This window comes from Semicossyphus pulcher, unplaced genomic scaffold (genome assembly GCF_022749685.1).
Source record: "Semicossyphus pulcher isolate SPU_LCO1_2020_fin unplaced genomic scaffold, fSemPul1.0.p SCAF_4, whole genome shotgun sequence".
Classification (NCBI taxonomy): Eukaryota; Metazoa; Chordata; class Actinopteri; order Labriformes; family Labridae; genus Semicossyphus; species Semicossyphus pulcher.
The window spans coordinates 19,642,132-19,652,152 of record NW_027211715.1 but is presented as its reverse complement, the minus strand read 5'-3'; the positions used below and the strand labels follow the sequence as shown (position 1 = coordinate 19,652,152).

Here is a 10,021-nt window from a genome sequence, read left to right as displayed (position 1 = left end):
GCTCTGTTCCACTGGATGAGTCAGTTTTTAATTGATGTGTTCTCTAAGGCATTGCTCGTACAATCTTTGCCCGTCCTTGTGCTCTTCAGGGAAATGACAAATTGCAGTGCAAATCCATCACAAAGCAGTCACTTCAAGCACTTGGAAGAACCTGTCCTCAGAACTGCTCCAAGGTACTTGGGCCAAAAATATAACAACTTTGACGTCTGTAGTTAATTTTGACATGCATAAAAACCACACTAATGTCTCTGACATCAGATTTGATCCTTTCTGATGTGTGCACTTTGGGCTTTGGCTGAAATAGAGAAGAAAGTGAGGGGGGAGATGCTACTGTCAGAACCTCCCATCCCTCAAATGTCTAAGTTGAAGGCTCGCATGAGAAGATCTAGGTCGCCAATATTTGCAGCCTGGAAGAGTTCAGGCTGGTCCATCATGGATAAAGCTATCCTCAGAGCAGCCCAGATGTTTCCAGACATCACCTGATGGTTCTGCTGGCGACTCCGGCTTTTCCTCTGAAGGCTTAAGGCAGTCAGGAAGTTACTGGCCGCCTCTCTGGGGAAGCAGAAAAAAATGGGGCCGTTAGTGTTGTTTTAGAAACCTTGCAAGGGTTGATCCAGCTCAGGTATTCCCATGTTAAACGGCATGTTGCACAGAGTGTTTAAAGTCATGTCAAAATGCAGCAAAGCTTTTATCTAAAATTAAATGTTTTGAACACCGTATTTTGCATGCTGTTTTATGATAGGGGTTGAAGTAAATCCTCCCAATTTCTTAGAGAGCGCAAACATAGCTTTAAGGCTTCTTATCACTGTTCTCTTCGAGGCCCACTTCCTGGTTGAGGATGGTGCTCTCATGAACAAGTGCAGTTGAATGCCTCAGGTGTTGTCAATGTGGACTGTACCAAGTGGGACTTTGGGAAGGGGGAGGATGCAAGAGTTTCTCCTTTGTATTTTTTTTTTTCAGCAGTCTTAGTAATATTAATTGTAGCCTGAAGACAATGTTGTACAGTTAATGTAGATTTAATGCCTTAGTGTGAAAATTGAAGGAACCAATATTCTTAATAGCTTTAATAATTATTTTAACTACACCCTTACTATTAGCAATATGTGTTGACTGGGAAGTATTTAAACTTATTGTTTGAGCCACGCGGCCTCTTAGGCTGTCAACGGCGAACCTCTCTATATCTCCTTTGCTTTGTATTGATTAGATTGATTAGCATGTAAGTTAATGCTAAACAACTGTAAATCTCCAACTTCACGGACTGTTGTGATTATTTGGATTCTGTAAAACTCCCAGAACTACTCCCTGAATAAAATGGTTTGTAATCTTTACCCTCATTTTCCTCAGAAGTTCAATAACAGTGAACAAAAGAGTTGTGGATTGTAGACAATGACAGGTGACGGGAACACCTTATTAAGAAACTTCATTATCCCACTGGTGAGCAAAGCTAACTTAGCATGCAAAGCTAACTTAGCATGCAAAGCTAGTGCAAATTACTTATTTTATCTGTAGTCCTGTAAAGAGTCCCTTCATCACCAAAAGTTATACTGTACTTACTGTACAATTTTGATTCATATCTATCTAACCACTTTATAGACTTTATAGCTTGTTGCACCTGGTTGGAGCTAATTAGTCAATATTAAAAACACCTCTTGAACCTGTGCTGCTGGCTCACACATGGCAGTTGAATCATTGTTATGTTAAACATAATTTTTAATGCTGTATGCACCAAAAACTATAATATGTGCATGGCTAGCTAACACAAGTGGTAAGTAGGGGAGTGTTCCTTCCTAATATAAGCTAATAGGTTAGCTACTAAAGGCTGCTATCATTACTTCCATATTAGTTCATAATAAGCTAGCTCCCCTGCTAATGTTGCCTCATGTAGCTTCACCAGTGACTATTGTTCATGTCGCCTAAGTTGTTAGCCTCAACTGTCCCTTCAACACTGAGGCTGTTTTCTCATTTCTTCTGTCTCCAGATTTGAAGCAGCTCCAGCTCTTTCATGAGGATGAATTGCTCCCCCGCTAAGTGCTGAAGGTCCCTTCTTCTCTACACCAAGCTAAGTGTTTGCTGTTTATCGTTCTAACATGCTAAATGTATTTCTGTGTGGTTTGCATTTGTGTGCTCGGCTGCTTTTGCAGATATCTAGTTTATTGCTCGGACCTGACTTTTTCCTGGCGTCAGCAAGCTACTTGCCTAACTTTTGATAATATACTGCTGATTCTTTTGGTTGTATGAATGGTGTTAGTCAAAGTGTGAACACATTTATTTGGAGATTGTTTTTTGTTGGGTGTTACTTTATGTGTTAGTGTGTTGGTTATGTGGTAGTGTAAATGTTGTGTGTTTTGTTGCTAAATATTTCCTTCTATGTTTCTGTCAATTCACTTCATAGTCTCTGTAGAAACAAAAAATAAATTTTCTCTGCACAATAATCACTCAAGCATTTGTGCTGGAGCCGATCCCAGCTGTCATTGCAATAATAGGGAGGTTTATTGATAATGAGAACAGTTTTTAACTGCTACCCTAATTACAAAATGTATATGTTTTGCTGCATAATTGAAAGGACTGAGCCCGCGGCTGCATAACAGGTGGACTGCTGAGTTTTGATTTAACTCATTTCACTAGATTTACTTCAATGGCACAGAGTTCTTTTTTTGGAAATGGAAATATAGCAGCTGCTGTCTGGCATACACAAAGATTTCACTTAGTAGGTAATGTTGGGCTTGTATTTAATTGGCGGTTGCTTTATAATAATCCTTCCCTCTGGGCCTTTGCTGAGCTGTGTTTGCTCGTGGTGAAATCGGTGTATTGATTCCAAATACCGACTTTATCCAGGTCACTCACCTGTGAGCCCCCAGGTTAATACAGCTGATTCCCAGGTTGTAGCGGGACCTGATAAACCCCGGCTGCAGCTCCAGGGCTCGCGTGTACGCCTCCACGGCCTCCTCGCTGCGGTCCCCGTTCGCCAGCGTGGCCCCAAGGCGATTCCACAATAAGTAGTCCTGGATGGAGGGCGAGAGGTGGGGTTGTTTTATGGATGAGTAATATCGGAGGGTGAAGATGGAAGAAGAGCAGTTTAATGTCGTGCATTTATATATTTCTGGGTGCATTTAATTAGAGTAGCTGAGTGTTTTTAAGAGTGCAAGTGTAATTGAGCTAAATAACCCGGGCTGCTACACATCACTCAGCTTGTATCTGCGATGACAGTATGACGGTGCAGCGATAGAGCTATTATTCATGCTCTTTTTAGGGTACACAAATAACAAGAAAGAGTTTGATGTATTACACAGCTCCCCTTTTCGAGCGACCTAACAAGGGTAATTTAAGGAGAGCTGAGCTTCATCACACAGGGTGTCCTTGTCGTTGTTTCCCACCCGCAGGTAGACAGGCACATACAGAGGTCATGGTCCCCTACAGTATAGGGGTCCTTCATCTTTGGCTAAGCCTGGCAGCGGGGTATAATTATCTCCCTTTGTGTTCAGGGCTCTTTCTCCAGCAGGGGAGCCCATATTACCAAGTCAAATGTGGGAGGCTGGATTTAACAGTGAGTAATACTCTTGCCGGCCTGGGACAGTGTTTTTGGAGGACAGAGACTGATTTGCATGACGGAGATGCAGAGACGGAGGAGAAGTTTGTGGTTGTAAATGTGTGCCGGTTTCTTTTGTTTGCATGAAATCTGCGACTATGAAATGTGTGTGTGGGTGACTGCTCTAAATCTATCTCTGCTCTGGGGCTGGATCATCAGCGACAGTGTAAGTGTGCCAGTCAAGAGTTCACGAGGCCACATTCTGACGCTCCTTGCTTCACATATTGCTGTGACAGTTGTGTGTGCTTCGCTGCATCTGTTTGCATGAGCTCTCCCTTGTTATTTGTGGCGCCATCTCTCTGAGGATGTGCACAAGCTTGAGGGCTTCATGTCTGCGGTATGTGTTGGCATGAGAACGTGTGGTGTGTGACAGATTATGCGTGTGCCTTGGTGTCGTGTGTGTGTGTGTGTGTCAGCAGATCTTCGGTCCTTTAGTCAACCGGCTGTCAGAGATGTTGTTTCTACATGGAAAACTGTGCATCCCATGTGTTCACCAACCGGAGCTTACAGTCTGTACAATGTGTTGCAGTGTGTGTGTCTGTTTGTTTCTGTGTTGTACTGGCAGTGAAAACAAATCTCCCTTTGGGACGATACACCTAAATCAGCTCTTCATGATGTTTCTGAGGTTAAAGGTCCCATGAGGAGTTTTTTGCTGGTTATGAAACAAACTGAAATTAATCCTGGTTACTCTATATGAGGGGTTCTCAACTGGTGGGTTGGGACCCAAAAGTGGTGTTTGAAATGCCATACTACATACTACATACTACATACTATATACTACGTACTATATACTACATACTGCGTTTGGCGGTAGTTTGTCTTATGGAGGAGCTTTGCAAATTCATTTTGTAACCTCCGCTTCTTTAGCTATAGCGCCCCCTTCTGCTGGAATGCTGCTGCTGTCCGTCATTTCAACTGCCGCTGTGACGTTCCAGCGCTTTGCATTGTGGGATACAGTAGGCGAGGTAGACTGGTCCGATGCATACTGGAGATTTTTTCTGAATCAGTGCATCTTGGTATTTCTGGCATACTGCACATTTTGCTTTTGTTTGCATACTGCACACTACATTTTGACCAAACCAGTACGCACTGCTAGTATAGTATGGCATTTCATTCAACCTCAGTCCTATCATGCTGTTATGGGGAGCTAATGCCGTAACAATAGAAAAAATGCAATTTTGCTCTGTGCCTTTGGAGGACGCTATCCGCTTCTCCAATGGGCCAATGAAATGTAGACTGCAGACCCACCCTCGATCCACCGGTATATTCTCATCGTATTTCTGATTCTGTACCGCTCTGAGCCGTTGCCTGCAGCAAAAACGGTAGTATTTCACTCCAGCGTCTCTCGCTCGGCCGTTCCTTTCAGAGGGAGGGGCGCAATACACGCTGGGTGTTGTAGGAATGTAGAACAGGTGAAACCACAAGCTGTTTGTACAACTTCCACAACAATGGTGCCAATTTCAAACATTATTGCTTCTGTCGCTTATCAGCTTCATAATAATATAATGAGTTCAGTATTGTTTGGTTTTGGGTGAACAGACCCTTTAAGTGGTGGTGATCTATTGTACCAGTGCAGATGTCATTCAGTATGGCACTCTGTCTTGGGTAATTACTTATGTTCTTGAAGAAAACTTTAAATTATGCATAACACAATATAAATGACACGTGAATCCTCCATATATAAATATATATATATATATGTATATATTTGCTGTGTTACCATATGTCAGCAAACTGTCTGGTGTTCCAGGAGTGATGAGGAAAGTCTTGAGTCGATGGATGAGATTATTTGTGTCTGCAGAGTGTCCCTGCCTGTGACAAGTGTTTGTGTAACTACAGCTCCACTCTGTCTAATCTGCATGTGTGTGCGCGCGCGCGCGTGTGTGTGTGCGCGCAATGTGTACCCACCTCGGGCCGCACTGATAGCGCCGTATTAAAGGCATCCACAGCTTTGTTGAACTCCCCGCTGAGGTTGTAGAGCACCCCGAGGCCCGTCTGTAAATCCGGGTCGATGCTGTCAGAGTTGTGCTGAACTGCTTCCAGAAAGAGCTCCTTGACCTCGGGTTGCAGGGAGCTGTGGACACACGCACACACACAGAGCCGAGGATTAGTGTGACTTAAGGCTGCTGAGTGAGCGCTCTTAAGATTGCATAGCTCTGATGTTCCCGGTGCTGCATGTTAACTTTAAAACATGGAGTGTAAGAAGAAGAGAGGGAGATTGACAGGTGGGTAAAGAGATAAGAAATAAGAGCAAGCCCTCTGTGTTTGGAAGCCTAGTTAGTTAATAAAAGCTAATAAAATGTTTAGTTATTGTTTTTGGACGGTGTTTTCGTAACACAAACAGTTAAAATTCATGTTTCTTTTGAGTGACTGACTAAATGAAGGATTTTTTAACAAGCTCAGATCGGCCTGCTTTAGGATCGGCCTGCTTTAGCCGCGTCCTGCAAAGTCCAACTGTGATGACACAGGTTTTCAGAACACTCGCAGCAGGTCGTTTCCACTCCGAGCCATGTAAAAGTGTCTGCGTGGGGGGTCCTGCTGAGAAAGATGAGCACCAGAATTGCTTTATTTAGCTTATTGCCTGAACGTTCATGTCGACACTTTTATCTCTTTCATGCTCGCCTCGCTCTACGTCTCCCGCAGAGGGCCCAGAGCCTCGGTTTGAGATCCGATGAACTAAAGTGAGGAATGAAAATGACAGTTGGACAGCTTCTTCTGCCTCAGTGGTCATTTGGTCCTGAGCTTTTGGGTAAAGATAAGGGTTTCCCTTTTTTGTAATGTCTTAGTTTCCACTGGGCCGGTCAGAACAAAAGAAGAGGCTTAAGAGGAGGAGGAGGCAGAAGTGCAGAGAGAAGAGGGATGGAGTAATCAGCAGACAGGAAAAGGATAATATTTAATGGATTAGAGGGGAGATCATACAGTATAATCATGAATGATTTGATAAAGAGCTGCTTAACCTTTTTTTTCTGTCTTATAAAACCTTAATTTTTCATGCTTAAGATAACTCAGACCATCTTCCTACAGCAGTTTGACAAGATGGATACATGCAGTCATTTTGCCAGTGAACTTGAGACCAGCTTTGGATGAGAGAGCATGAATATGTATCCATAAAGGTTAAACTTTCCCTGAAACAGCAAAAGCCTCCATTCTTTTCCTTTAATTGTAAAGCATGTTGAACACAATTAAGTCTAAATACTCCACCTTTCGTGTCTGCCCATGTTGAGAGCGTGCGACATCCTGCGTTGCGAGTTCGGCGATCCGACCAGGTGACTCTTCCCCTTCAGCAGGTGCTTGTACTTTGGATTGTGCCGCAGCCAGCGGAGCAGGGCCTCGCAGGCGTCATTGCGCATACCGGTGTTGGTCAGGCTCACTGCCAGAGCCATGAGGGCTGGGAGGTTGTTTGGGTGGAGCTCCAAACACCTGGATGGAGAGAGGACCAGGGCATGTGAGAGAAGAGGTGGTGTAAGGTGTGCAACTTCAAAGGGAACGCTGGGCTTGACAGGCATTAATTGGGACAGGCCAAAGCAGGGGAACATCAGGCAGAGGCTAATGATTTCTGGGTCAGGATGGAGGAGCTGCACCCTTCCTGCTCCCTGCTGCAGAGGCCGGGGCTGCACGCTGCCCTCAGCACCAGGGTTAGCTGATTTGCATGTAGGAAAAATGCCCTCTGTGATTGTTCAGAGCGAGAGAAGGAAAGTGTTTTTGTACCAAAGTTATATCACCACTTATATCACTGGGGCTAATGCCACTAAGATCCACGCTGGCCGCTGTAATTGAAAAGGGGAGAAGAGCAGCACTGCAGGATGAACAACTTGGATTAGTTAAGAGACCGGAGGAAAGGCCAAGACGAGATTTAGCTTTCATCAAGATAATTTTCAAGCCAGATTTCCTGTAAAGCCTCATAATCTCAGTCGGACTAAATTATTTCAGTCTGCCACTGCAATGTTCAGAAGGTGAGGGTTATATAAACTTTAGTTGAGGCCACCAAAATACTAAGTGCTCAACAAGGACGATGTTCTTTGCTCAGGATGTTTAGCTTCCCATGTGTACAAGGTGTAAAAATGAAACGTCTGCATAGTTTACCCTACTCCAGAACAACCAGACACCCATGTTTAACAAGGACGGGTTTGGCATATTTGAGCTGCCTGTCCCTTTAATACCAACATAAAACAACCACAAATCTCTCACGCTGCCTCTTCTATTACCAAACTGCAAAAGTTAAGTCTAAAAAACAATATAGACGAAGGCAAAGTTAAAAAAACTTAAGTTAAAACCGACATTCTAGCAAAACAAAGTGTTTTGTCTGAAGGTTTGTTTAATTCTTTGGCATTGTTTAACGAAGTGCTTTAAAGAGGCAGATTATACACAGATAACATTGTGCGTGCCAACTAAAGTGTTGACAGTGTAGCAACAATAGGACGAATGCCAGTTAAACATCTAATCTCACTTCATACACAAACACTCCCCTCACAGATGGAGCCATTACATAATGACTAAAACAAACACAATGCAAGCTGCAGCAGAAGTCCACTGGATTAAGTTGGGCTTACCGAGTAACCCAACTGTATCGCACCTAAAAGTGGAAGGATGCTTTTCCTCCTGAATGGCTGTCTCTTGTGTTTTGAGTTCAGTGTTCACACTCGCAGAAAGGTGCCATTTCTGGTTTCGGCAGTGTTATGAATGAAAGTGGGCCACCTCCCATTGAGGACTCTGTTCATACTGAGGCTCTGTGCAATCACCGTCCATGTGGGGTGTCTCTATTTAAAGTGTAAAAATCAGAAAATGATGGCTGCTAAAGTGAGACAGTTAAAGTTACATGGGTATATATTTTAACATCAGAATGTAGGGTTCACTTGCTAACTACAGCAAAAAAGTTCACCAAATTCTCTCAGGCACATTTCAGAGGCAGAGATTCATCTTTTAACTTGACATTTCCACAGAGCCTCATCGTGCAGACATATGGTGTCCTTGAGCAGCAGCAGCGAGAGTGAGTTTTGATTTTAACGGGAATGGGCTGCAGTTGTTTCTCCTTACCGCTGAAGGGAGACGATGGCAGACTGCTCGTTCTCGTTTTCAGCCTGGGTGGTCCCCAACACCTGCCAAGCCTGCCGGGGAAACAGAACACAGGTAACGGGAAGCAGCAGGGTGCAAACCTGGACTCCGTAGTCGGTACTCTCCAGGGGGGGTGAAACACAGCTACAGTGAGTCAGCTCAGTCTGTCAGACACAATCAGTGAGATCGAGCTCAGAGTGAATGATGCCGGTGTTTCAGACACATCACTGCACACGAGCAGCATTCAGACATTCAGAGCAGCTTCCGATGTAAAACCCTCATTGGGTCGATTAAGGACGAATGCAATTATGAGTCAAAATGAGATTTTAAGTGTTTAGCTCGGAGGGGTGTCCTTAGATGCTCGCTGATACTCCCGTTAAATCATCCAAATGGTAGAGAGCTATCAGTCAATGAAGATATCAGAAGACTGCTGACGTTTGCTCTTTAGAGAAGGGAACTGGTGATTTATGTGAGGAGTCTGCATTTATTAAGTACGGAAGGCCTTAGCGGACATGCATCCATACATTATATTTACTCCGTTTCCCGTGTTAACCAGTTATTTCCTTAGACTGTATAAAAAGATGGACGACATGACAGCTCCCTAAAGGCAGCGCCTATCACAGGGGCTATTTTGGCATCAATTTCGTACAATGGGAGCAGATGGAGACGCATTGTCCATCTATATATACAGTCATTGGTTATTTCCGGTTATTTCTGGTTATTTTCTTGAGATCTCGACTTATTTATCTCGTTATCACAAGATACCGACGCAGCATCACCATAACGTCAGATGATCATAACTCGTATCCCCAGAGTTGTAAAAGCACAAAACGAACATAGAAACAGGTTTCACTTCCCTCATCAGTGAGGGCAATATCAGCATGGCATGTCCTGGTCTGTAATATCACAGTGACCAGCCTGTTGTTTGGTTTTCTAGATCGCCGGAAAATTATCCCGTTATCATGAGAAAACAAGCTTTGTTATCTCGAGATAATGGGCCAAATGAATCTGTTATAATGGGAAAACCAGCTTTGTTTTCCCGAGATAACGAGAAAAATAAGTGGAGATCTCGAGAAAACGACCAGAAATAACTCGTTATCACGGGAAAATGGGGTACATAAAATGTTTGGATACATGTCCGCTAAGGGCTTCCGTAATTAAGGGCTGAACGATTCGATGATTAGTCCACCGATATTGACATCTACCTAATCATACCTAATCATTTAGGTAATTTTTAACTAAAATTATCTGCTGTATGTCGGACAAAAGACACTCTATGCGACTGTAAATGACCTTTGATCAGCACAAGAGGGCTGACAATGACATTAAACTAGCCTAATATAATAATTTTGAGATTAAGAGATGAATCTTTTGTATTTGAAC

The 10,021-nt window shown here is 43.5% G+C and overlaps 1 protein-coding gene across 1 annotated transcript in view; it reads right to left on the bottom strand.

Moving 5' to 3' along the window:
- Positions 1-292: 292 nt before the first annotated feature.
- The window catches only part of pex5la (peroxisomal biogenesis factor 5-like a), a 112,599-nt gene continuing 102,870 nt past the window's right edge, over positions 293-10,021 (bottom strand). Inside the window, exons 11-15 of the mRNA XM_069680646.1 lie at positions 8,621-8,691; positions 6,788-7,006; positions 5,495-5,660; positions 2,845-3,002; positions 293-552 (exon numbers count right to left, since the gene is read on the bottom strand). Coding sequence (XP_069536747.1) covers positions 351-552; positions 2,845-3,002; positions 5,495-5,660; positions 6,788-7,006; positions 8,621-8,691 — 816 coding nt within the window. The 3' untranslated portion in view covers positions 293-350. The remainder of the gene's footprint in view (positions 553-2,844; positions 3,003-5,494; positions 5,661-6,787; positions 7,007-8,620; positions 8,692-10,021) is intronic.